At 51.5% G+C, this 27,020-nt stretch overlaps 3 protein-coding genes across 4 annotated transcripts; 2 read left to right on the top strand and 1 right to left on the bottom strand.

Moving 5' to 3' along the window:
• Positions 1-1,200: 1,200 nt before the first annotated feature.
• Positions 1,201-9,685, top strand: Ppp1r26 (protein phosphatase 1 regulatory subunit 26). Its single transcript, XM_021194291.2, is given in 5 exon segments — positions 1,201-1,231; positions 2,205-2,302; positions 3,008-3,220; positions 4,469-5,073; positions 5,076-9,685. Coding segments are annotated over 2 exon segments (3,474 nt in total). The 5' UTR covers positions 1,201-1,231; positions 2,205-2,302; positions 3,008-3,220; positions 4,469-4,526; the 3' UTR covers positions 8,003-9,685.
• An 8,579-nt stretch (positions 9,686-18,264) lies between these two features.
• On the bottom strand, positions 18,265-21,663 carry C3H9orf116 (chromosome 3 C9orf116 homolog). 2 transcript variants are annotated; one of them, XM_021195217.2, is made up of 3 exons: positions 21,512-21,663; positions 20,718-20,796; positions 18,265-18,654 (listed from the first exon to the last, which is right to left on the bottom strand). In XM_021195217.2, the coding sequence occupies exons 1-3, from the start codon at positions 21,661-21,663 to the stop codon at positions 18,466-18,468; spliced, it is 420 nt and encodes a 139-aa protein (XP_021050876.1). In that variant the 3' UTR covers positions 18,265-18,465. The 2 variants fall into 2 exon arrangements, with proteins under 2 accessions (XP_021050876.1, XP_021050877.1); XM_021195218.2 differs by having other exon boundaries at positions 18,478-18,608.
• A 1,976-nt stretch (positions 21,664-23,639) lies between these two features.
• Mrps2 (mitochondrial ribosomal protein S2) lies at positions 23,640-26,310 on the top strand. The gene is made up of 4 exons (XM_021194033.2): positions 23,640-23,702; positions 23,803-23,919; positions 24,370-24,499; positions 25,013-26,310. Exons 1-4 carry the CDS (start codon positions 23,660-23,662, stop codon positions 25,596-25,598), a joined length of 876 nt encoding a protein of 291 aa, XP_021049692.1. The 5' UTR covers positions 23,640-23,659; the 3' UTR covers positions 25,599-26,310.
• Positions 26,311-27,020: the final 710 nt, after the last annotated feature.

The following is a 27,020-nucleotide window of genomic DNA, read 5'->3' on the forward strand; positions in this document are numbered from 1 at the left end:
AAATACATCTTCTTGTACTAGGCATGGTAACACTTGTCATCCTAGTACCTGGGAGGTAGAGGCAAGAGAATAAGAGTCCCAAACCAGTCTGGGTTACAGGAGACCTATCCTAAAAAGACAAAACCAGCAACAAAAGCCAGCAACAACATCAAATCCCAGAAAGAAGTGGTGAAGCAAGATGAGAAAGAGTGGGAAGGAGCCCTTCTCTGGAACCAGTCTCTGGGGGTTTCTCCAGTCAGATACCTGGCACTCTCTAGTCATTTCCTCTGCCTTGTCAGACAGGGTGTGTGCCTAGGGCCCGGGGTGAGCCTGGCTTGCTCCCTGACATGATCAACACAGTATCTCCAGACCTGTCTAAAAAGTAAAAGAAAACTAGGAAGATTTCCGACATCACATAGAGTGTGCCACAGAACCAAGAAATTCCACTGTATAATCCTGACCGCGCTGGCAGAAGCTAGTCCTATCCCAACTGTCCCTTCAGACCACTGGTGTGAATGTGGAGCAAGGTCACCCTGCGTAACCCCTGTTGCTTATTTCTCAGCCTCAGGGTTCCTATCTCTAAGCATGGTCTGAGATCTGGCTAAGGTGGGGAGGGGGGCATTGTGCACAGACACATTGAAGCGTTCTACAAAGTGAAGGGACTTGGGTAGCCCAGAAGCAATGGGCGACACCGAAGACCCTGGCAGATGGCCCCGCGGTGTCCAGAGCAGGCAAACTAAGCACAATCTTGAGCTGGGTGCAAACTGCAGGCAAGGAAGCACACCTCTGCTGGGTTTGAGGATAGGAAGGGCAACTGTGAGCAGATGCCAGGCACGCGGGGGCCACTGGATCTGGACCAAAAGAAGGTATGTGCGAGGGTCCGGCGGCCCTCCTTCTCTCCACGGCCACGCCCCTCGCCGTGGCCAACTTGCCGACGCGCGCGACCTCCTGCACCCCTGGGCTGCGCACGCTCTCGGCGCCCGGAGCTGCGCCAGGCCCCGGGTGGGAGGACAAGGAGGGTCCCCGCGCAGGCTCCGAGTCCCGCGGGCGCCGCGGCCGCTTCCAAGCTGCCCCATGCGCTCCTCCCGCGCGCCGTGCGTGTCCGAGCGCGGGCGCTCGCGGTGCAGGTGGGCGCGCTCTCGCGGGCGGGGGTCCGGCCGGGCCGCGCGCCTCCCCCGGAACTCGGCCGTGCCATTCCCATGATGCCCAGCCACCGGGCACGGCTTCCGGAGCGCGGCCGCCGCCGCCGCGGGTAGGTGGCGGGAGAGACGGCCCGGGGTGGGGGGGTCGCCCCGCCCCTCGCCGCGCCGGCCCCGCCCTCCTCTCCCGCGCTCCCACGGCGCGCCGGGTCCCTGAGTCCCCGCGGGACTCCGCGGTGGCTGCGGGCGCCGGACCGAGGGAGGGCGGGGCGGGAGTGTCCGTGCTTCCCCGCTCTCCGGGCCCGGCGCCTCCCGGGAGCGGGGCGCAGGGCGGGCAGCTGGGCTGGCTTCGTGGTGCAGGCCGCGGCTTGTGGGGTCCGGATCGGGTTGGTGGCCGGGGCTGGTGTTGTCACGGGAGAGGGTCACGGCCCCTGGGAGGCGCCTCCCGCGGGTGCCTGGCGTTTGTTGCGCCCTGCGTTCCTCGAGAACCAGCGGGCGCCCGGAGGGCCCAGGTGAGGCTCAGGTGAGGGGCGGGCTCCGGGTCACCAAGGCCTGCCTGGCCTTCAAGGCTGCCTTCTCGACCTGCCACGAACAGTTTTGAGGCTCCCGGACTCCCTAAGCCTGGGATCCCAGAAAATGACTCGGGGGGGGATGGATGGCTGAGGGCACAGACCAGCCGGAGGCCCTGCCACTGACTGGAGAAGGGTTGGCATTAACCTGCTGAAGACCAGACAGACTGCGGCTCCGGCTGCCTCTCAGACAGTGAGATGAGCAGTCAGTACTCAGGCAGCAGCAGGAATCTGTGTCCCCTTGCTTCCAGCACTGTGCACAGGAAATAGCAGTCACAGCAGTTTTTCTGGGGGCCGAATCTTGTCAGCACCTCTGGCTCCTAAGGACCAAATCTTACCCACACCCACTTTAAGTTGGAGAACAGAGCCCTCCCTCTACATCATAACTTAAGTGCAGAGAGGGGGTGATGATTGTACCCACAACCACCCTGGAAACCTGATTCCCAGAGCCTCCAGTTTAAAGCCCCAATTCTGGCTTCAGCTCACATGTCTAACTCTGAAGTTCATGGTTCTCCAGAGTGACAGCTCCCAAGATTGACCAGGTAGTTGGACCAACAACCATTAAGACTGTCAGAGACGCCCAGTTCTGGGTCCATCGTTATAAGCTATGAGCAGGTGAGTGGAAATAAACTGATTTATTCCCTCAGCTCTGCACCTGCTGTAATGGTTTCCTGCTTATTAAGATATTAATGTTACTCACCCCATCCCACCCTGCTCTGCCCCGACCCACCCGGAGAGCACTTTTTGTTGTGTTTACTTTGGTGGGTTGAGACAGCATCAAGTAGCCCAGATGCTGTCTTTGAACTAGATAAGGAACCAGTACTAGCCTTGAACTCCTGACCCTCTGGCCTTCACCTGAGATTAAGTCATACCCCACCACACCCTACTCGATTCAGACCCTTCACAGTTAAGCCGTGCAAATGTTTTGTGATTTCTGTAGTAGTGCAGTTTGAACACCAAAGGAGTCCTCCAGCCAGTGGAAGCAGTTACTCTTCCCCTTAGTTCCCACTGCCTCGTGCCTGTGGGGAGTCTCAGGAAGAAGGCAAAGTGATGGCCAGGATGTGAGCTCAGGTGGCGAATAGAGGGAAACACCCTCCATCCCACAGCTCTCACTAGAAGAGAGGCAAATTAGCTACAATTAGTGTAGTTGGTGTCAGGCCAAGTTTTTATTCAACTTGTCAAGCCTTTCTTTACATTAATGACATATCATAACAGAAAAAAAAATATTTATAAGCCATGATCAGTTTCTAAATTAGATGTTACTGATTATAATCCTGGTAGTAAATGCTGATTTATTTATTTGTTTATTTATTTATTTAGACAGTTTGGTCTCACTAGAGAGCCCTGGCTAAGCAGGAACTCACTATGCATAGACCAGGCTATCCTGGTGCTTGGACTAAAAGTGTACACCACCATGTCCAGCCCTCACGGCCGCCTTTAAAAGCTCGTGGAAGATGCTTTGAAGTGCAAACGGAGCAGTGAAGACCTCACCCCGAAGCCTGTGGAGCATCAGCCTACACCCAAGACTTTCAAGTAATTACAATAGTTTTTTTTTTTTTTTTTTATACTAGTTTAACTCTTGAAGCACACATTGGTAATCACCGTGAGTTGCCGCTGCATCTGCAGTGACCTCTAGTTTGTGCCCTGTTGCTCTGAGCAGATTTTGGTCTAGATGGCCAGCCCCACCTCTTAGGGGAGGGATTTCAGTATGTCTACAACCCATCCCAGCCTGTCAGAAAGGCAGGTCCTAATTAAATGCTTAGAAGCAAAGCAAACAGCAGGTCAGGCTCTACCATCTGGCCTTGGGTTAGGGGTGGGACAACCTTCCATGCCTTCCCTTGGAGCAACTCGGGTCTCATTGTCCTTCAGTCTTGCAGGTGTTCTTCCGTCTCTGGGAGGCAGAAGGGCTTCAGGGCAGCCTGGAGGAATTGAGACCTATACAGAGCAGCTGGCATTTTTTTCTGTGTGACCCAATGCCTTCTAGGTTAGGCTCCTCTTTGGATGACTCTGTGACCTTTCTTAGTGTTCCTGACACCAGCCTAGCTGATATGTAGAGATCTGGCTCTGATCACGTAGGCACGTGACATTTCACAGCGTCCTCAGCCTCCAAGCTGGCAAGCCCATGATCTTTCTACACACCACACAATCCTTTCTCCAGACCCACCCACATGATAGGACCACCAGAATGTTGGCACAACTTTCATGCTCATTGAGCAAAATTGGTGTCAGCCTTTGAGTAGCATCTGTCAAGTACACATTTGACATTTTTCACATGAAACAGCATAGGGAAGGCAACTTTGAAAAAGGCTCGAGGAAGTGCTTTTTGAGTTGTCATATGGTGCAGCTTTGATCATATTGGTCATTGAACATATTGGTCATTTCCAGAGAGGATCTACCCATAACGTCCTACTTACCTGGATATGTATGTAGTCACTCTTCTTAGAGTGCAGACAAGCATTTCTAGACTGCCATGGCTTCTGACAACACTGGGAGGTAAATGGCGTCTCCCTTGTCCTCTTACAGAAAAGTGCACACCCAGAAGGGAAAGGAAAGGGCTGCTGGAGTTTGCACTTTGTTTTTAACGGAGTCGTCCACCTATGGGGTGGAAGTGACTCCTAGTACTGCTCACAAACTAAGACCTAAGAGGCTGGCATAAGCCACTCCAGCCAACGAGGGAGACCTTAGGTTGTAGCCCCCGGCGTGTTGTCTCTTGTAGTGGCCTGGTTGGTTGCTGATGCCACTGCTTAGCTGTACCCTTCCTTGTGCTGTCTCTGTCCCCAGGATGTGAAACGGGCTGACTGATGAGCCCTGCCTCTCAGCACCCAGCCTGCCTGCTAGGATGTTCCTCATGACCTCCCCTCCAGTGGTGTTGCTCCAGTCCAGATGGGAGGCCTTTGGCCAGCCCAGGAGCTTCTGCTTCCCAGACTGCTTCTCCGAGGCTAAAGAGGAAGGTTCCAGGGCTTCGGCGAGCGCCAGTGTCCAGATGCTCATCAGCACGCTGCAGAGAGACGAGGCTGCCCTGGGCATGGGACATGAGCGTCTCACCCAAAGAGGCCAACGTGCGGAGAGGTCCCGGGACACCAGGCTGGCCCCCAAGCCTGCTGTGTGCAAAGAGCAGCCTGAGTTCCCTGCCTGTGGTCTGGTGGCAAACTGCAGCACCCTGGGGAAAGATGAAGCTGGGAGACTCGGCCCCTTGGAGCTGGATTCTGACAGTGATGACTCCGTGGACCGGGACATTGAGGAAGCTATCCAAGAGTACCTGAAGGCAAGGGGNGGGGCTTCTGAACCTGTGTCCCAAGGGGGCCCCTCTATCCCCGAGCCTGCCCACAGCAGTACCCTGTCCGTCCCGTGTCCCTCACAGCTCACTCCTGGCTCAGGTAGTGTTCCTATGGAGCCAGTGAAGACCGGGGCTCCACCTCCCCAGCGAGCATGAGCAGCGAGGACTCCTTTGAACAGAGCATCCGANCTGAAATAGAACAGTTTCTTAATGAGAAAAGACAGCATGAAAACCTGAAGTGTGATGGGTTTGTGGATAAAAAATCCGACCCAAACACCAGCCCTGCCAGACTTAGAGGGAACCGAGAAACCTCAGCCAGGGCGGCTCTGATGGGAACGTGTAAGGGATTCATCTTCCGAAAACCTCCCAGGTTAACAAAGATGAGCACACAGCCGAGAAGCTTCCAGCCTAAGCCCACCACAGAGCCGGAGCCCGCAGTGAGCACGAAGCTGGCCGCCCACAGACCCGAGGCTGCACAGGGCAGGGGTGGGGTGAGGAGGAGCATGCCTGCCAGGTGCAGCAAGCACATCAGGATCTCAGTCCCAGTGCACCAGGCATAGGACTCCAGCAGCGATGATGGCATTGAGGAGGCCATCCAGCTGTACCAGCTGGAGAAAACCAGGAAGGGGACCAGTGGGGACCCACCTCTGAGAGCCCAGCTGAAAGAGGAAAGCCCTGGCAGTGCCCAGCCAAGTGCCTTGCCTGAAACCCACAGGAGACCCCCTAGCAAGAAAAAGCTGGCAGTTCCCAAGGTTACAGACACCACCCAGGGGGGCCTCCACCCTGGTCCCCTCTCCAAGCTCCTGATGGATTCGAGAGCCTCTGTACCTTCAGGACACGCAGCTGCCAAGAGCGAAGCTGTGTGCCAGGCCTCACGCCTAGCAGACACATCTACCGAGCTGATGTGCGCAGAAGCGATCCTGGACATCTCCAAGACCATCCTGCCAGCCCCCATGGAAGGCAGTGACAGGCCTCCGTCCAGGAGCCCACTCTTCTGTCCCCAACCCATGCCTCCCCGCTCTGAAGGTGACAGTAGCAACGTTGACAGTGATGACAGCATCGAGCAGGAGATCCGAACGTTTTTGGCCCTCAAGGCACAAGTAGGGAGCCCTCAGCCTGCCCAGGGTCCACTGTCCTCGCCTGGCCCCAGTGGCCAGCCTGGCATGCCCAAGGCCCCTCCTGCTAAAACACTAGATCTCCCTCTGGGCTGCAAACGGAAACGGAGAGGTGGAGGCAGCACTGCAGTGCCCAGGAAAATGAGAGAGGGTAGAGAAAGTGCCCAGGACGCTGACCACATCCAGGGGAAGGCTCAGCCTGGCCGTGACGGGTGGGACCCTCTTGGGCACAGCAAAATCACAGACACCCCCGGAGGAGAGGCTGAAGCCAAGGAGCAGCCTGTCCCCTCCAGGACCGTTGGGCTCAGTGACACACGCCTACCACAAGGGGCCCTCGGGAAGGCCACTGAGAAGGAGAGCTCTGAGGATAAGAGCAGTTCTCTGGACAGTGACGAGGACCTGGACATGGCCATCAAGGACTTGCTAAGATCCAAGCGCAAGTTTAAGAAGAGGTGCCGAGACCCACGGGCTTCCTGTAAGAAGGTCAGATTTGGCGGCACAGAGACTCGGAGTGGGGAGAAGCCGAGCAGCCTTGCAGGGGACTGGAAAGACCACAGACAGCAGGCACTACGGAGCTGTCTGCCCAAGTGCAGAGGGGACAATAAAGATGGCCCAGGACAGAGCCCAGGAGGCACCTTCAGCAGCGTGGCAGAGAGGGCGAAGCTGGGTGACATAGGGGGCGAGGATGCAACCCCCACTGTTCTCCCCAGGAGGAAAAGTCCAGAAGGGACTCCTCCCTCTAAGGACACAGGAGCCTCCAGCCCCACATCTGAGGACAGCGCAGTGGACAGCGATGACAGCATTGAGCTGGAGATCAGGAGGTTTTTGGCAGAGAAAGCCAAGGAGTCTGTACGCAACACGGAACCTCAAGGGGGCCCTGCCAAGCCGGAGATGCCCTGTAGGAAAGAGTCAACCCTGGGGTTGCAGCCTGGAGTGTGTACACGGAGCCAAAAAGCCAGGGGGACCCCTCAGCTGGCCGAAGGAAGGAGAGGCCCAGAGAGAGCTCGGACACAGGCAGCCGGCCTCTTGAGCCAGTCTGGGAGGGGCACCCTTCGTGCTGAGCAGACCACCCGCCTCACCACTGCCCTGGGCCAAAGCGAGTCAGCACTGCCCAAGAGCACCTGCAGGAACAGTTCTGCCAAAGCATCCCCACCAAGCAGGAGAAGTGCTAATGTCCACAAAGACCACAGCCCACAGGGAAGCCAGGCTGCCATGGCAGAAAGTGTGTTCGGTCAGCTGCCCAGTTGTGCCAAAGTGGGTGCCGAGGCTGGAAGTGCCGGGGGGGCCTTGCACCTGAACTATGGCAGTCAGAACTTGCTAACCCCCAACCCTGGATCCCAGGCTGACCTTGCCCTCCCTTGGAGTGACTTTGCACACCAGAGCAGGCTATCCAACCCATGGGTGCTGAGCTCAGGTCAAGGCACAGTGTGGACAGGGGTCTTTCGGGGTGAAAAGGAAAAGGGGGCCACACCACAGGCTGGGGGCCCACCCAGCCTCTCCTCAGGCCCCAGGAAGGGCCTGCCTTTCCTCTCCACCCAGCTCTTCCACTTCGGGAAGAATGTTTCTTGGGGGGGCAAGCAGACCGGCCTCTTCAGCCCCAATCTGGGCTTACCTCTGCAGGCTCCAGCGTTCTCAGCCTTCAGGGAGACCCAGCCTGGCCACAGCCCTATATTTGGAAGCCCACACTTGCTAATGAAGGACAGTGGGAACTGGCCAAGCCGGAAGGCTCAAGGGACCCTGAGACAACAGGACAGGAGGAATTCTGACTCTGAGGACAAAGTTCTAGACCTGAGATATCGGCACAGGGTTGACAGGGAACCGCAGGACCAGGAGACCTTGGGCAGTGATGCCAGCGAATTCAGTGACACTTCCATGGAGGATGGGGGCAGTGCCACAGTGAGCAGTAAAGTCCTCAAGTTGTGACAGGCATGTCGTGGCTCTTGCCGTAGCTGTGGGAAGCAGTGTCCATGTCTTGCCTGATGTGTGTGCATGCATGCCTGTCTGTATGTGTGCCTTTGTGTTTATGTACGTGTGTGAGCCTGTGTGTGTGTGTGTGTGTGTGTGTGTGTGTGTGTGTGTGTGTGTGGCAGCATAGGGTGGAAATAGGGGATCCTGACAGATAAAGAACAAAAATTGGGTCCCTTCCATGCAGCTCCCACCAACCCCCCAATATAAATATGTACACTAACTTCAGATGACATTTTTATTTAATGAATGTGTACTGGTACATAATGGGTTTTGTAGGTTTTTTGTAAATTATTTTAAAAGTGCTGTAAAAAATACTTTTTGAAAATGTTTAGTCTTTCAGGGTGTTCCTAACTGCAATTGTGTCTCAGTGCATGTGTGGTAGGTGAGTAGACCCTTGGTTCTACCCGTCCCTGTGAGGGTTGGAGACAGAGGCTAGAACCACTTTGCTAGTGAAAATATTCAGGCCTGGAGATCACAGCAACCATTTACCTTGGAAGTGCTAATGTGGTTGAGGTATGTCAGGACACCACTGGGACAAGGGTGTCCCTGAATTCTGTAGTCATGACCTGTAATTAGAAAACATTTCAAAGCACAACAGCTAGCAAATAGCTAACCAACCATCCAGTCTAGTGTGGGAATCACTACTGGGTCTGTGGCTCAGCTGACCCCAGATCATCCAGTATCCAGTAGCTGGGGGATTCTAACATCCATATAAACCCCTTCGTAGAAGGGCTACAGATTTGCGTTTAATCGTGGCTTTAAAGGGTGATCCCACATATTCGTTTTGACTGTCCTGTTCTTGATGTGTGTGTGGGTGAGTAGTGAGACCATGCGATGGCTTGGTCCCCAAACACCTCAGCCACCTGTGATGGTGAGCCCAGCTCTGGAAGCAGTGAGGACAAATGCTCCCACACCTGCTGTGTGTGACCAGTGATAACACCAGCAGGCTGCATGGCTTTCTGCAATGCCGCCTCTACCCAGGACAAAGAAGGGCCTGGCCAGTGCTGAGGCCAGGCTGCAGGCACTGGGGTCCTGGGAGTTCGGCAGTGATACCACCCTTGGTGCTGAGGTGCCTGTGGCAACTGGGAACTGAAGATGTGCTGGACCCCAGATGTGAGGATTACATCTGTGTTGTGATTACACCTGTCTCCCCTGAGTTCCGCAGCTCAGTATTCTGGATTGCTGTGTGGCTACTTTGTGGCTGAATTCTGTTGGTATTCTGACATGGGAGTGAGTTTTCTACTTTATGCACCTGGGTCTGAATTGTGAATCACACCTGTGCCCAAATGCTGGCACACACGCCAACCATCCTCCCTATCTGCCATGTCAGAGCTTTGATGTGGTGGCAGGCTCTGTGGTCCCATTGTGGTCCTAATTGATTTGGATCTATGTATAGTAAATTCATTGTACATATTTGTTCTTGTGTTTCTGGGCGAAACAGCTTTGTGTCATCATCCATGTTCCCAATTTAAATTTTTTGAGTGCTTTTAACCCCTGAAAACAAAAAGCATCTTGTTTTGTACATAAGACCCATCCAGTTTTGGTTTTTGTTTTTCTAATGAATAAACCAAGTACTATCCACAGCTTCCTTTGTTCTTTGTTTGGGGGTCTATAAACATAGCCTGGCTGGGGCGGGGCAACGACAGCACCAAAGGAAAGGAGCTTTGTCCTGAAATGAGCATACCTCAACCCTGTTCCTGCTCCCTTCAGGGTGCGGTGGTTTGAACATGTTCAGCCCAGGAAGTAGCACTGTTAGGAGGCGTGGCCTTGTTGATGGAGGTGTGTCATCATGGGGGTGGGCTTTGAGACCCTCCTAGCTGTCTGAAGGCAGTCTTCTAGTGGCCTTCAGATGAAAATGTAGAACTCTCAGCTCCTCCTGCACCATGCCTGCCTGGATGCTGCCATGCTCCCACCTTGATGATAATGGACTGAACCTCTGAACCTGTAAACCAGTCCCAATTAAATGTTGTCCTTATAAGAGTTGCTTTGGGGACTAGAAAGATGGCTCAGCAGTTAAGAACACTGACTGCTCTTCCAGCGGTTCTGAGTTCAATTGCCAGCAACCACATAGGTAGCTCACAACCATCTGTAATGGGATCTGGTGCCCTCTTCTGGTGTGTCTGAAGACAGCTACAGTGTATATACATAAAATAAATAAACCTTAAAAAAAAAAAAAAAAAAAAAGTTGCCTTGGTCGTGGTGTGTCTTCACAGCCCAGTCTCCTGAAACCAGGATCTGTAATGCTTCCTTCCAAGTCAGCTGTGCTGTGTGCAGCAGAAAAGCTGCCCCTGACTCTGGGAAGGACATCACCCTTGGGCTGAGGGCAATGCCAGCAACAGCTATGGCCAGCAAGTCCCACATGCACACCCATATCTTGGTTTCTTGTCCTGTCCCTGTGTTAAAATACTCTTGACAATATGATAAAATGCTCTTGACAAAAACAACTTCAGGGTTGATTCTGTCTGGCTCACTTCAGAGATACAGTCTGTCACAGCGGGAGAGGCCGGGTGGCCGAATCACCTCTACAGTCAGAGCAGAGGTAAGTACTTGTGTTGTAGCACTAGTGGCTTTGTGAGAGGCCTGGTTTAACTGGCCTGTTCTCTCTCCTTATGAGTTGCCTTTTCCTGTTCTGGTCCAGAGTGAGGACCTTGCAGGTGCTCAGCAGATATCAGGGCCTTGATATGGAATCCCTAGGCTCCAGGACTCTGAGCCCCCAAACCTCTATTCTCTATAAATTATAGGCCTAAAATAATTTGTTATATCAACAGGAAATGGAGTAAGACAGGTCAATTACATCAGAAGTTTTTTGCTTCTGTCTTTATTTGCTTGCATGCTTTTCAGGCATTGTCTACCTTTGTACTTTCATCAGCTCTTCCAGAAAAAAGCTTTTTATTGGACATGGCCAATTAAAGCAATTCAGTGCCTAGCCATAATGCCAGAATGAAACCCACACAGCCCGCAGGAAAACTTGGTCCCCGTGCCAACCCACATTTTGTTTGCCAGCTGACAATCCTGGCCCAAGCCCCATATTACCCTGGGCTTTGGAAGTGGGCATTGTCCAACACTCAGTTGCTGAGACAAAGCCACCTCATCATACAGCAGGCCAGCTCAATCACTCTGGGCTAGCCTCAGTCTCAGGGTTTCCCCCACCACAGCACCATCCACCTGCAATGCAGGATGGCTGCTACAAAGGTACCCCTTCTTTATAGCACTTGGTTTGGTTATTTTGGCCTTCTTTCCACAGAAGACAGACAGGGCTGAGGATGTAGCTCAGTTGAGCTTGAGCCCAGCACCTCATAAACCAAGTGTGGTAGTAGATGCCTATCAACCCAGCATTCAGGAGGTTGAGGAAAGGGGTCAGAAGTTCAAGGTCATCCTCAGTGATGTGGAAAGAGGAGAGGCAAAATAGAGAACGGCTGGTGACATTTAAAGAATATCTTTACTGATTGTTAACCTATTGTCTTAGGGTTTTACTGCTGTGAACACACACCATGACAAAGGCAAGTCTTATAAAGGACAACATTTAATTGGGGATGGCTTTCAGGTTCAGAGGTTCAGTCCATTATCATCAAGGCAAGAACATGGCAGCATCCAGGCAGGCATGGCACAGGAGGAGCTGAGAGTTCTGCATCTTCATCTGCAGGCTGCTAGCAGAATACTGGCTTCCAGGCAGCTAGGATGAGGGTCTTAAAGCCCACACTGAAACACTTCAATAGGGCCACATCTTTTAGTAGTGCCACTCCCTGGCCTGAGCACATATAAACCATCACATTCCACTCCCTGGCCCTGATAGGCATGTCCAAACATGCATACTGCAAAATACATTTAGTCCAACTTCCAAAGCCCCCATAGTCTATAGCAGTCTCAACAATGTTAAAAGCCCACATTCAAGGTCTCTTCTGAGACTCATCCAATCACTTAACTGTATCCCAAAGCAAGATAGGAAAACAACTGGGCAAACTCCAAACTCTGCATCTCTATGGCTGATGTCAAAGCGGTCTTCCACAGGGCTGCAATTTTAATAGTGCACCTCCCTGGGCCGAGCATATACCGACCATCACACTTATTTTCAGCAAGTTGTAATGGTTCACATCTTTAATCCTAGCTCTTGAGACAGAGGCAGGTGGAGCTCTGTGAGTTCAGGGCCAACCTGGCTTACCTAGTGAGTTCTATGTCAGCCAGGGCTATGTAGAGAGACCCTTGTCTCAAAAGCCACAAATTGGGCTGGAGAGATGACTCAGCAGTTAAGAACACTGGCTGTCCTTCCAGAGGTCCTGAATCCAATTCCCAGTAACCACATGGTGGCTCACAACCATCTGTAATGGAATGCCCTCTTCTGGTGTGTCTAAAGACAGCTATAGTATACTCTTATATATTAAAAAAAATAAATCTTTAAAAAAACACACACACCAAAAATCCACAAACTGATTAATTCAGGAGCTGGAAAGATGGCTCTGCAGTTAATAGCAGTTCTGTTCTTGCTGATGACCTGAAGGGAAATGAAATTTAAGATGAAATTTAAGGCCTGTGATTCATGTAACTTATGTCAATTAGTCCAGAGAAAAAGTTGTCTGTGAGCTTAGAAGCCTGAGGCTGAGAACATAGTGAAACAGGCCCTAGGCATGTCCAGGCAGGCCCGTTGTTAAAACACTCCTGGGGCTGACTGGCCATGAAGATAAAGGAAGAATGCAGGAACTTGTCCGAGCTATCTTGGCTGAATCATCAGCCACCTGGACCGGCACCTCCTTCTGCCCGTTGCCCTCCTGACATAGTTTGAAGTTATATATTAACCAGATGTTCTGCTGACCTAGATAAGCATCCACCCCTCAGGACTCCTGACATCCTGACTTGCACGAACTATTCTGCCGATATGTAATCGTTTTTGCTGATGTTCAAATGAGCCAATCAGGTGAAACCGCACCAATTGCCCCTAGCCCCCGACCCTCTCTCTATAAAAACCCCTAGCTTTCGAGCCTCGTGGTCGATTCCTCTGTCTCCTGCGTGAGATACGTATCGGCCCAGAGTTCCACCATAAACTACCTCGTGTGTTTGCATCAAGATGATCTCTCGAGTTTCCATTGGATGGGCCCTTTCCCTTGACTCGAGTGGGGGGGTCCCCCGAAAGGGGGGTCCTACATGTGGGGGCTCGTCTGGGATTTGAGGGGCACCCAGAAAACCGAAGATACGCCTTGGAGGTACGTTTGTGTGAGTCTGGTGTGTCTAAGTGTGGCGCCGCTGAGTCTGTGTCTTGGTTTTTTGGTTTCTGTATTCTGGCAGCTGCCGAGCTGAGGGCCGTAAGGACGCAGCGGCTGCAGAGGGCGATGACCTAAGGCCTGCAGGCTGCAGCCCTGGAAGACGTTCCAAGGGTGACCCTGGAAGGAGTGCCCAGGGTAAGGCACAGTCAGGAGAGCCTGACTGTCGTCTGGCAGAACGAGGGAGACAGAGTGCTTTTTCTGCCAGAAAAGGAGTGGAAGCGAACCCCCACTCCATCAGAGGTAGCGTTTGGCTGGTTGTATAAGTCTAGATTCGGACGAGTGTGCTTGGATGTGCTAGTGTCTTCTGTTTTCGTCGTTGTTCTGTCTCTATTCCTAATTTTTACTATGGGACAGACTGTGTCGACCCCTTTGTCTCTGACCAAGGACCACTGGACAGACGTTAGGGCAAGAGGACAGGATTTATCAGTGACAGTCAAGAAGCCTTGGCTAACTTTCTGTACCTCGGATTGACCCGCCTTTGGGGTAGGCTGGCCACCCGAGGGAAGTTTTGATCTACCCACCAGCAGGGCTGTGAAGGCTGTTGTTTTCCAGGAAAGACCAGGATCGCATCCGGACCAGCAACCGTACATCACAGTGTGGGAGAACTTGGCACAATTTCCACCCCCGTGGGTTTGCCCATTCCTACCGCCCCTGTGTCCTGGTACTAAGGTCCTAGCTGTCTGGGAAAGTACTGCAAATGAGAAAATGAAACCGAAGCCTGAAGGAGACAGCAAGCACAATACACCATCGGCGCACCCCCCTAAGATTTACCCAGAGATAGAAGGACCCCCTGAGTGGCCTGACTCCCAGCTCTACCCTACCTGCAAGTTCCCCAACCTGCGCCCCAACCCTCAGCTCATCAAGCCTCGCCCCCAGCCCTGCCCCCAGGGACTGGGGGAGGAGTTCCCTCAGCAGGAATGAGGAGCCTGCAGGGAGCCACTCCTGAGGGGCCTGCCAAGATTCAACCATGGCGCTTCCTCTCAGGGCTGTTGGGGCTCCCCTGGCCGACCAGAACAGCTTCTGCAGCTTCTGCAGTATTGACCTTTTTCTTCCTCTGATCTCTATAACTAGAAAGTTGATCACCCCCCCTTTTCAGAGAATCCTACAGGACTTACAGGGCTGATAGAGTCTCTGATGTTCTCCCATCAGCCTACATGGGGTGACTGCCAACAGCTTTTACAGACCCTGTTCACCACCAAGGAGAGAGAAAGAATTCTCAAAGCTCGGAAGAATGTCTGAGATGAGACCAGACGGCCTGTTCACACTTTGGTTGAGATAGATGAAGGATTCCCTCTAACCCGCCCTTAATGGGACTATAACACGGCACAAGGTAGGGAACCGCTGTTCAATTACCACCGGGCTCAGAGGTGCTGCTCATAGGCCTACGAATTTGGCTAAAGTAAGAGAAGTTATGCAGGGAACAACTGAGCCCCCCTCAGTCTTTTTAGAGAGGCTCATGGAGGGTTACAGGAGATACACCCCGTTTGACCCTATGTGTGAGGGGCACCAGGCCTCAGTGATTATGGCCTTCATCGGGCAGTTGGCCCCTGACATTAGAAAAAAGTTGCAGTGGATTGCGGGATTGCAGGGCTATACTATAAGGGATGTGGTTAGAGAGGCTGAGAAAGTGTATCATAAGAGAGAGATGGAGGATAAAAAGCTGGAAAGAGAAAAGAGAGAGAGGAGAGAAGATGAGGACAGGAGGGACAAAAGACAGGAAAAGGCTCTGACTCAGGTTCTGGCCGTAGCAGTAGATAGGGACAAAGGAGGTAGGGCTAGACAGTTAGGGGACCTGGGAGATGGAAAACAGCAAGGGCCAAGGAGAACCAGGGGAGACAGACCATGCCTAGAAAGAGACCAATGTGCGTACTGCAAGGATACTGGCCACTGGGCCCGTGAATGCCCTAAAAAGAAACAGGGGGCAAAGGTGCTGTCTCTCGAAGAGGATGAAGACTAGGGGAGACGGGGCTTGGCCCCCCTCCCTGAGCCTAAGGTAACATTAGAAATGGAGGGGACCCACGTAAACTTCTTGGTCAACACAGGCACGGAATTTTCAGTGCTTCAAACACCATTAGGTAAAGTAAGAAAGAATGAGAAAACATTGGTGATTGGGGCCACAGGGCAAAAATCATACCCATGGACCACATCCCGGACAGTGGACCTAGGATGAAACCAAGTGACTCATTCATTTCTGGTCATTCCGGAGTGCCCCATGACCCTATTGGGAAGAGACTTATTAACCAAATTGAAAGCACAAATAACCTTTGCCTCTCCCACATCAGAGGTATCTTGGGGAATAGAGACACCTCAGACCTTGGCACTGTCTTTACAATTAGGAGAAGAGTACCAGATTTATCAGGACAAATTGAAGCCCCCTGAGGGGCTACAGGACTGGCTTAATTGATTTCCTCAGGTGTGGGCTAAGATGGGAGGAATGGGAATGGCAAGACAAGTTCCCCCGGTGGTGATTGAGCTCAAGTCCGGAGCCACTCCCATTGGGATCTGACAGTACCCCATGAGCAGCGAAGCACAAGAGGGCATACACCCTTACATCACCAGACTGCTTCAGCAGGGGATCTTGGTCCCATGCAAGTCCCCTTGGAACACTCCCCTACTCCTGGTAAAGAAGCCGGGAACAGATGACTATCACCCAGTCCAGGACCTTAGGGAGGTCAATAAGAGAATTCAAGACATTCACCCCACAGTGCCAAACCCTTATAGCCTGCTCAGCACACTGCCACCTGAGCAAACCTGGTATACGGTCTTAGATCTTAAAGATGCTTTCTTCTGTCTGAACTGGCTATATAGACCAGACTGGCTTCAAACTCACAGAGATCTGCTGCCTCTGCCTCAGCCTCCCTTGTGCTGGGATTAAAGGCATGCATCACCTCCTCACATCCCTAAATAAATCTTACGAAACAAAACAAGACTGACTTTTCAGTTGGACACCCTGCCTTCTGGGTTTCTACCTCACAAGGGCAGTCTGAAGATTCTGGCTTAAGCCTCAGCTCGTAGCTTTTTAATTAAACCAATCGATTTTTTTTTTCTAGAAAGCATTTCCACTCCAAGTTAGACATTAAGTTTGACAAAGGTTTATTTTATGCATTAATAATACTGAAGAGAAAAAAACAGGTGTTTAATTTCTGTGAACAAAATATTAATGACCGCCGGGCAGTGGTGGCACACGCCTTTAATCCCAGCACTTGGGAGGCAGAGGCAGGCGAATTTCTGGGTTTGAGGCCAGCCTGGTCTACAAAGTGAGTTCCAGGATAGCCAGGGCTACACAGAGAAACCCTGTCTCAAAAATAATAATAATAATAATGACCATATGTTAGGATTTCTTCTTTCTGAGCTCAACCCTTTCCAGATATCCTGTAGTGAGAATTCCTTATTCATGAGAATAAAGTTAAAAACAAATACAAAAACAAAAACAAAACCAGAAGTGGAGTGGGTGAAGTGGGTGAAGTGGATGAAGCATTTATCTGACAAACCTGAGGACCTGAGTTTGGATCCCCAGCCTGACACAGGAGCATGCATCTCTAACCCTAGCACTGAAGGACAGACATCAGTGGATGCCAGAGGTTCACTGGCCAGTCAGTCCAGCCAAAATTGGAACTCCGGGCTCCAGGTTCTGTGAGGAACCCTGATCAGAACAAGGTGGAGAGCAATAAAAGAAGACAACAGATGTCAGCCTCTGGCCTGCACACGTGCACACATGCACACACACACACACACACACACACACACACACACAAACACACACATGCACGCACATGTGCACACATGGCAGAGAACAGCCTCACTGTGTACACCCCGGTACAGGAGCACACATACACTGAAAAAAATAATGAAGATCAGCTGGCTTTGTGTGAACTTGACACAAGCTGGAGTCATCAAAGAGGAGGGAGCCTCAGCTGAGGAAATGTCTCCATGACATCCGGCTGTAAGGCATCTTCTCAGTTAGTGATCAATGGGGGAGGGCCCAGTTCATTATGGGTGGATGCTGCCATCCCCTGGCTGGTGGTCATGGGCTCTATAAGAAAGCAGGCAGAGCAAACCATGGGGAACAAGCCAGTAAGCAGCACTCATCCACGGTCTCTGCATCAGCTCCTGCCTCCAGGTTCCCATCCTGCTTGAGTTCCTGTCCCACCATCCTTTGGAATGTGGAAGTGTAAGCTGAATAAACCCTCTCCTCCCCAACTTGCTTCTTGGTCATGTCGTTTCCCTGCAGCAGTTAAAAACCCTAAGTCGACCAACAAGATGGCTAGCAGGTCGAATGAAGCACTTGCTGACAAGCCTGACAAGAGAGAGAGTTAAAGAAAAGAAAATCAGAGCTGGAGAGTTGGCCCAGTGGCTAAAAACACATGCTATCCTTCTGAAGAACCCACGTCCAGGTCCCAGTACCTACTGGGGAAGTTCATATCTCCTGTAACCCCAGGAAATCTAGCATCCTCTTCTGGACTCCTCAGGTGCACACACACATACACCACACAAAACCTATTTTAAAATAAAATCTTAAAAAATAAAATGATCAGAGAGAGTATTTGTGTAAATCTGAGCATGTCCAGTCTTGGAAGCTAAAATTGTGGTCAGTGCTGGATGGATCTTGGATGGGAGACAATCTCCACCCTCATCAACAATGGCAACCATAGTCAACCTCGGTGCATGGTGTGTGTCCCTCCCTGACCCTCACTGTGACTGAAGGATGTACACTTGACATTTGTGCTACCAGGCGGGGCACCCCACGCTCTCTGCAGTCTGTGAGACTTTAGTACAGTTACACATATGGCAACAGCTCCCAGATAAAGGCATTTAGTGGCACTCTCTGGCACACCTCACATTTCAGACCAAGATTCAGGTTCCAAGCTGTGCAGTTCCTCTGCTGCTTCAGGACAAATAAGAGGTGTGGCAGGAAGTGAGGCTGTAGCAACTTTTTAATAAAACAAAGATGCTGTCAGCATCTTTCCTGTGTGAAATACGGAACACAAGATATTATGGCTCTATTTGCACATTTTTTTCTCCTCCGGAAAGGAAAAGTGTTTTCTGAGAAGGCAGTGAGATACAAGCCTTTAGAATAGGGCACCTGTTCAAGGATCAGGGGCATCTGTGCTCCCTAAAGCAGCCCTGAGTCAGGAGAGCCCCGAGGGCAGGAACGAAGCTCCCTTATTCACAGATGGATGGCCTGTTGACATTGTAACTGGGGTGAAAGTTCAAGCGGTCATAGTGGGTGATGTGATTGTCGGGCCCAGTCACGATGCTCTTCTCCAGGGTGACATTAATATTATGACTCCGGAACATTCCAAAAGCTGCGTGATGTCTGGAAAACTTATTTGAAGATGGATAAAATACTTTCTGAAAGTCAAACAAACAAGAGGGTTAGTGGTGCGTGGTAACACTCAGGCAGTCCCACCGACGAAGAGGGAGAATTTGTGAGAAAATACAGCCTCTGGTGCTAGGAAGCCCCGAAACCAAGCTGAGGCCTCCTTTGCCTCAATCATGCCAGTATGTGCTTCTGTCTAATATGATTAACGCTGCCTCCTTCCCATGCCACATGGACAGCAAGAGAAGTTACAGGATCATCTGCATGCCGCAGCTCCATGCCTAGGTGTGACAGCAATCACTAACCTGGAGTTAGGCCAGAGTTAGACCCAACGCGCGCGCGCGCGCGCGCGTGCACACACACACACACACACACACACACACATTGAAGTCCACTCCTGCTAGCCATGCCACACTAGGCAAGCCACTAGGCCTGTGTAAGCTTCAGCCTTCTCCTCTGTGAGTGTAGTCACAATACTCTACAGCAGTGTCTGCAATACTCTACCAAAATACTTACAACTAACTTATGAAGAGAATAGTTGGGGGTGGGGGGGGCAGACCTTTAATCCCAGCACGCAAGAGGCAGGTCTCTGTGAGACTGAGGCCACCCCGGTCTACAAAGAAAAGCCATTTCTCAGCCGGGCGTGGTGGCGCACGCCTTTAACCCCAGCACTCGGGAGGCAGAGGCAGGCGGATCTCTATGAGTTCGAGGCCAGCCTGGTCTACAAAGAGAGTTTAAGGACAGCCAAGGATGTTACACAGAGAACTCCTTTCTCTGAGAACAAAAGAAAAAAAAAGGGGGGGCTGGAGAGATGGCTCAGTGGTTAAGAGCACTGACTGCTCTTCCGAAGATCCTGAGTTCAAATCCCAGCAACCACATGGTGGCTCACAACCATCCGTAATGAAATCTGATGGCCACAGTGTACTTACATATAATAAATAAATAATCTTTAAAAAAAAAAAAAAAAAAAAAAAAGTGTCCAAATACCATTCCAATGCACACAGCTCCCCCCATTGTCTGCATGGTGTATTGCAGGTGGAACTGATCTATCTGAGCCAATACCTGGGCTGTGCACTGAGCACTGGGGTCTGCCCCTTCTTGGCCCTGGACCGTCAGTGCATTCTGACAGTCCATAATAATAAATATCCACTGGTGCAGTAGCAGAGAGAATGATACTAAGAGCTGCTCACAAGGTGCAGTGGACTGAGTCAGAAAGCTGACAAGCCAACCCCAGCCAGAGAACAGGACTAAGAAGTAGGGAATACCTACCTCCCAGCTTGCCTCTGATACCCATGGCTTGTGGCCCATGCTAACCTGGATGAAAGCACCACTGTTGAAAAGAGCGGCCTCTTCCCCGTGGCCATTTATAAAGGCAGAACAGAAACCCGGAGTGTGACTCAGTGGGTAGAACACCACGTCTAACGTTTCCAAAGCCCCAGCACTTCAAGAAACAGGATGTGGGGGAGCACGTCTTTACCCCAGCACTTGGGAGGCAGAGGCAAGAGGTTCAGGAGTTCAAAGCTTTGAACTGACTCAGAACTAGCTCTGGCTAAGTGGAGACCAAAGGCACTTATTACTAAGCCTGGTGAGAGGAGAACCAGCTCTTACAAGTGGTCCTCTGATCTCCATACACGTGTGGCATGGCGTACCCACACACAGAGACAAGGTGAATGTATTTAAGAAGGGGTGGGCAGCAGTTCCCGTGTTCCTGCTTACCGCAGAAACACCTTGCGTCCGATTTTGGGGCACTGACTCTTTCCGTGGCCAGGCTCTTCAGAGGAGTTCAGCCACTCATGTGAACACTTGGCTTCACTAATTGGCCTTCGGGTGCCTGTGCAAAGGTGTGTGCGCCCATGCAAAGGTGTGCGTGCCTGTCTGATGGGGAGGAGAAGTGGAAGCAAGTTTACTTGGACTTTTTTCTCTACGATCTATTTTGCTTTGAAATTGCATACTATCATCTCTCTGCCCCGCCTTGTCCTAACTCGATTTGAGGTGCCACGCATTGACAACGTGGGAAGCTGACTCCCGACTCTGACTCCTCATAAGACCGCTCTTCCAGATGGGCCTTGTCCTGGCAGGCCTGGCTTGCACTTACCGGCATCTCATGCACCGTGGGGGCTCTGCTCCCGTAGGTTTGGTTACTGGTCCTGTACATGGAAACAGCTTCGTTGGTGCTGTGGGAGAGAGATGCACTGTTTCTCACACATTTGATTGATGGAACTTTATTGCCCCCCCTCAATACCATGTCAACCAGGCTCCCACTGAGAGCACCCTCTCCCAGCAGACCTGTCTCTCTGGCCTCCTCTGCTGGCCATGGCCCCTGATCCTTCTGAAGGAAACCCCTAAGAGAACACCCAGCCAGCAGATGCTGGAGGAGGGGTCTTGGTGGGACTCTGGCACAGACTACCATTGCCAGGTATGTTAGCTACCTCGGAGATAGCGTCTCAGCTTCCAGACCCTATCCAGGGAGTCCCTCTGCTTTTGAGCCCCAACCTTACAGAGGCCACGCTTCTGTCAGGTGGAGAGGAGGGAAGAAATCTAGTTTGTGAGGCTGTGGCCTGTGACGGAGGCTACCGGAGTGTAGTGTAGTGTACGGAGTGTGCCTGTACTAGCTTCTGACAAGTCAAGGCTTTTATCCTTACTTCCCCACGAACCAGGGAAGCTTTAAAAATAGAGACATCCCCTGCCTGCAGCAAGGCTATCTATATTCACACACATTCACTCTGTGGTTGTTCAGACAGCAGAACCCTAATAGTAATGGTGACACAAGTAAAGGTTCATGTCTGGCTCCTTTTGACCTCAGCAGCCAGGCACTTGGGAGTTCTCAAACACATGGCCAAAGCTAGGGCCACCCTGCTGCATGACGGAGACCACCTCAGTCTTCCTTACCCGTAGCCATGAAACCACCCCGGGTTGTTGAACCTGACTGGAAGTTTCTCGCTAACGCGGTAGTAGTCGCTGGTCTTCTCTGGGGCGGGCTTAGCTTTGGGCTCCTCCGGCTCCGGCTCCTCCGCGCACTCTTGAGGTTTTTCTTCAGACATTTGGCCTCCCGCAGGATACTAGCCCAGGCCAAGTCAGTGCCTGCTGCGGCACGGCGTCCTGTTGCTAGGCAATGAAGTCACCTGATCAGGAGGCGGGACGGTCTTTTGTAGGTTGCTTTGGCTAGCAGCTAGCTGTGGGCAAGTCTAGAATCTTCCCGAGGGCGAATAACAAAGGAGACCGTGAGTTCTAAGAAAGGAATTCCAAGCTTCCGCACGCCGCTCCTCTGGGAGTTCCGCTGACCTTTTTCAGGGACTGTCGGAACATCCTTGTATCGTCCCAAAATGCACTAGGAGGCAGATTCTGAACAAATGAAACCTTAGAACCTGGGATTTCACCAGCCAATAGGCAGGAATTAGGTGCTTCCAATCTCTACCTAAGCAAGTACTCACTACTAGTTTGTCGTTTACTGTATTGGCCATGGCTTCTCCTTGGCCTCTATCACCCAATACCCCCATAACTCAGCCTAAATCTAAATGAGGTATTGCTAAATTTAGGGAATCCTAGGTCAAATATTGGTGAAATATAAAAAAAAAATGATCTCGTGAGCCATGCACGTAGTTCAACATTAACGACGTGCTAGTGCAATGCCAGGAGGCAGATCTCTGAGTTGGAGGCCAGCCTGATTTAAAAAGAGTGTACTAGACCAGTCAGGGGTATATAGTGAAACCCTGTCTTAACAACAATAATAAAAATAAATAGTAATTTAAAAACAAACAATAAAAAATTACTTGGGGCACAGCGTGGTGGTGTGCACCTATAATTCCAACACCCAGGGGACAGATGCAGTCAGATCTCTGTGAATGTCTGGCCAGTCAGGGAGATTGTTGTTGTTGTCCTCGTAGTCATCATTGTCAACATCATCGTTGTCGTCATTGTTTAATGTAATTTGGGGATGGAGAGATGGCTCGGCAATTTAGGGCATTTGTTGCTCTTGCAGGTAACTTGAATTCAACTCCCAGAGTCTACAAGGTGACTCAGAAACATCTTTAACTCTAGTTCCTAGAGGTCAGACACCATCTGATCTTCACAGGGACAAGGCACTCACAAGGTACACATACATACATGTAGGCAAAAAATAAGTAAATCTAAAACAAATGTTAAAAAATAAAGAATGCAGGCTGGAGAGACGACTCAGCGGTTAAGAGCACTGATTGCTCTTCCAGAGGTCCTGAGTTCAATTCCCAGCAACCACATGGTGGCTCTCGACCATCTGTAATGGGATCTGATGCCCTCTTCTGGTGTGTCTGAAGATAGTTATAGTGTACTCATACACATAACATAAATAAACAGATTTTTTTTAATGCACTAATAAAACAAACAATAAACAGGGCGGTAGTAGGGCATGCCTTAAAATCCCAGCTCACAAGCTGGGCGTGGTGGCTCACGCCTTTAATCCCAGCACTTGGGAGGCAGAGGCAGGAGGATTTCTGAGTTCGAGGCCAGCCTGATCTACAAAGTGAGTTCCAGGACAACCAGGGCTATACAGAGAAACCCTGTCTCAAAACAAAAAAAAAACAAAACAAAACAAAACAAACAAAAAAATCCCAGCTCTCCAGAGGCAGAGGCAGGCTGCTCTGTGAGTTCAAGCCAGCCTGGTCTACATAGCGTATTCCATGACAGTCAAGGCTACACAGAGAAACCCGGTCTCAGGAAAAAAACAAAACAACAACAACAAAACAACCCTAAAACAACCTCTAAAAACCAATTTGAACAAGAGGGTCTCCTCCTCCAGAGGATGCTGTAATTTTACCGAGGGGAACGAGCTGTGGGTGAGAGACCGCTCATTCTAGCTCAGCCCCACTTCCCAGCTGAGTACAGACCTCAGGTCACAAAACCAGCTCGCCCATTTACAAGGACGCGGGCGCGCAGCGGGCGGTGCACAGCGGAGAGGGTCCTCCGGGCCAGCAAGTGGCGCTGCGACCCCGCGCGCTCGGCGGAGGAGGCGCTCTGCCGGGCAGGAAGAGTCTCTGCAGCATCTCTGTCCACGCGCCCGCCATGGCGCCCGCTCCGGCCGTGCTGACCCGGCTGCTGTGTGCAGGTGAGCGCGGAGGATCTCGGAGACGGGAGGAACCCGGGGATCCGAGATGGGAGGGCAGGGACGAGGGCTGGACGCGGCCCCACCGGCTCTTTCCCCGCAGGTGTGCGGCGCTGGCCAGGTTTCCTGCAGAAGGCGCTCCCGGGCCCTGCGGAGCAGAATGGTAGGAAGGTCACGGGAGCCCCGGTCCCCGCGGTCAGCGAGCCCCAGGATGGCGACGGTAAAGGCCAGCGGGTGGAGCTGGGCCGGGGCGCGGAATTGTGGAGGGGTTGTCATTACAGGATCCCCCAACGAACCCAGTACCAATCTAAATGTGGTGGAAGAATGGAACCCCTGTGGTCTAGTACCTCTCGAGACCAGTGAAGCCTACGTTTGTATCTGTCCATCTTGCTGGTCTTCTGGCGGGGCGTTTAAGGCATCCGAAGTCAGCGAGTCCCCTGGCTCGTTTTCCTCTTACATCTGTGGAGATTAAGGGAAGAGGACTGACCAGGCTTTCCCCACACACAGTCACTTTAGACCTTGACACTAGCCCCTCGGTGTTGTAAAAAATGCCTGTGTCTTCCAGATCTTTCCTGGCGTTTCTTCTCAGCTTTGAGTTTCCCACTCCCAGGACACTGGTGAGTCTTTGGTTGGTGGTGATGGGCCACAGTGTCTGCCCTTCCTTTTTCAGATTTCCAGAGCAGGATCCTAGATACGCCTTTACAGCATTCGGATTTCTTCAATGTCAAGGAGTTGTATTCTGTGAAGAGCCTCTTCGAGGCCCGAGTACACCTGGGACATAAAGCTGGTTGCCGCCATAGGTAGTTGGCACAGGCAATGTGGGCAGAATGGTGGAGTTGGGTCAGGGTTGGAAGTGGGGGCAGGATGGCGGTGTCTGCGGCAACACCAAGTGCAGTGCTAGTATTGATGCTGTTCACAGACATGGTGGAAATTGAGGGTCATCGCAGACGGGGGAGCCCCGTGGAGAGGTCCTGCTGTATAGAACAGAAGTGGCCCTAGAGAGCTACACTGAACAGAGCACCTTCGCTGGGTTCATGTTTATCTGCAGTTGGTTCTCAAATCCTCACAGGGAGAAGGTGGGACAGGTTGAGCCCCAAACCGGATGTCTGCTCAAGTCCACACCTGTGTCCCCAGCCCATTACTCCCTCCCTAGGCAGGAGTAGTAGGGAGTCGGTAACTGTAAATAGTGCCCTTCAGCCGGCAGTGCCCTCATATAAGAGCCTGGGGGGGAGGGGGCGCGGTAGGTAGGTGTCTTTGGAAGGGACAGGGCAGCTCATGCACACGGGTCTGCTTACTCTGGGGGGTTTTGGCAGGTTTATGGAGCCATACATCTTTGGGAACCGCCTGGGCCAAGATATCATTGATCTGGATCAGACAGCCTTGAATCTCCAACTGGCTTTGAACTTCACCGCACATGTGGCCTACCGCAAGGGCATCATCCTGTTTGTGAGCCGGAATCGTCAGTTCTCCCACTTAATTGAGACGACAGCCCAGGCCTGCGGGGAGTATGCCCATACCCGCTACTTCAAGGGCGGCTTGCTGACTAACGCACAACTCCTCTTTGGCCCTACAGTCCGCCTACCAGACCTCATCATCTTTCTGCACACGCTCAACAATGTCTTTGAACCCCATGTGGCTGTGAGGGATGCAGCCAAGATGAACATCCCCACTGTGGGCATTGTGGACACCAACTGCAACCCATGCCTCATCACTTACCCTATCCCTGGCAACGACGACTCGCCCCAAGCTATCCAGCTCTTCTGCAAGCTCTTCCAGACGACCATTAACAGGGCTAAGGAGAAGAGGAGGCAGATGGAGGCCCTGCATCGGCTGCAGAGTCCCAAGGGGGCCGAGGGCAGTGGGACATCTCCTGTGCCTGATAAGAGCCATTCCCCATGAGAGGAAGCCCTTCTCCCACACTGGATAACCAGGCCTGTTCCGAGCAGGAAGGGCCTTGTCCAAGCCTCATCTGTGTCCCCTCTCCCCACCCTCAGCGTCAGCACCACAGTCCTGTTTTCCCTAGATATGGCCACCCCAAAGTCCAGTGATCTTGAGCTAACTCTTATCTGTCTCTCTTCTGGGAACAAACTCAGGTAAAGTACATATCCACATGGTCTCTGGCATCCATTAAGACTTGAACATTAAGCCAAGTTTCAGCTTCTCTTTTCAGTTAAAATTAATCTCCATTGTCCGCTAATTAATCCTTCATTCTCTGAAGAAAATTCCAAGCAAAACAACACTGGTGTCCCTCAGGACCCCCAGTAGTTGCCTCTAGACCTGTAACCAGACTTAAGGCTAAGCAGGCTCCCAGAGAGGAGATAGGAAGTCCATGCATTGTGCTGCACTACTAAAGAACTTGATGCGTTTGCTAATTCATTCAAGCAGAAGTCTGGGGAATATATGTGGGAATGGATTTTAAAGGTGTGGGGTAATGGAAAGAACATAAAACTGAATCAGGCTGAGTTTTATTGATACGGGCTCTCTGAGTGGAGATCTTATGTTTAATATGGAAGCTCACACAGTGAAAAACGGTGTCAAAAGTTTGTTTGAATGTTTGGCTAAAGTATTTTTGGTTTGGTTTGGTTTGGTTTTCTGTTTTTTGAGACAGGGTTTCTCTGTATAGCCCTGACTGTCCTGGAGCTCACTTTGTAGACCAGACTGGGCTGAAGTATTTTTTAAAAGAGCATAGTACTGGGAGCACAAAAGTCCTTGAGCCTACAGACCACCAAGGAAACCAGGAATGTTAATCACATAGGGTTGTCTCCCCAAAGAAGGAAATCCATACCCGTTTTCCACCCAGAGCACTGGGAATGGATGTTGTTGATGACCTGGTGACCTTTGCTATTTGAAGAGCCACCCCTCACCCAAAGCCCCCTAAATGTTTGTCTTGGACTCCTCCTTCCTAGACCTTTATTTTTAGCTTGGTTTCCCCGCCAATAGAATCCATGCTTAGGGGAGACGTCACAAGTACTTTATAACCTGCTGACCTCTACATTGTCTTGGTCAGAGACCATACCAGATCCTAGGCCCTTAAGCTATAGGACCCTTCTTTGTGATCACATGTACTTTGAGCTGAGTTTCCATGTAATTACGCCTCTTATACCCGGAATTGTATTACACCAAGAAACTCTTTTCCAGAATTGTACTGTTTTAATATATGTTTACAGCAAACCATCTGGTGTCAGACTCTCTAGAACTTGGAACCCGTACCAACTAAGTCAGACAAGTTTTCTTTCTTGCCTTTCACGGGCCCTGATGCTTGCAGGGACCCCCAAACCATGCTGAAAAAGAGTTGGGGATACCTGGTAACTCTTGGCTTAG

This window comes from Mus pahari, chromosome 3, assembly GCF_900095145.1.
Source record: "Mus pahari chromosome 3, PAHARI_EIJ_v1.1, whole genome shotgun sequence".
Taxonomy (NCBI): domain Eukaryota; kingdom Metazoa; phylum Chordata; class Mammalia; order Rodentia; family Muridae; genus Mus; species Mus pahari.

Coding starts and splice junctions, on each gene's coding strand:
- C3H9orf116 (XM_021195217.2), bottom strand. CDS start 21,663: ATGTCTGAAGAAAAACCTCAAGAGTGCGCGGAGGAGCCGGAGCCGGAG. Junction 20,797..21,511: donor GGGTGGTTTCATGGCTACGG/GTAAGGAAGACT, acceptor TCTCTCCCACAG/CACCAACGAAGCTGTTTCCA. Junction 18,655..20,717: donor CCACGGTGCATGAGATGCCG/GTAAGTGCAAGC, acceptor TTTGACTTTCAG/AAAGTATTTTATCCATCTTC.
- Mrps2 (XM_021194033.2), top strand. CDS start 23,660: ATGGCGCCCGCTCCGGCCGTGCTGACCCGGCTGCTGTGTGCAG. Junction 23,703..23,802: donor GACCCGGCTGCTGTGTGCAG/GTGAGCGCGGAG, acceptor CTTTCCCCGCAG/GTGTGCGGCGCTGGCCAGGT. Junction 24,500..25,012: donor AAAGCTGGTTGCCGCCATAG/GTAGTTGGCACA, acceptor GGGTTTTGGCAG/GTTTATGGAGCCATACATCT.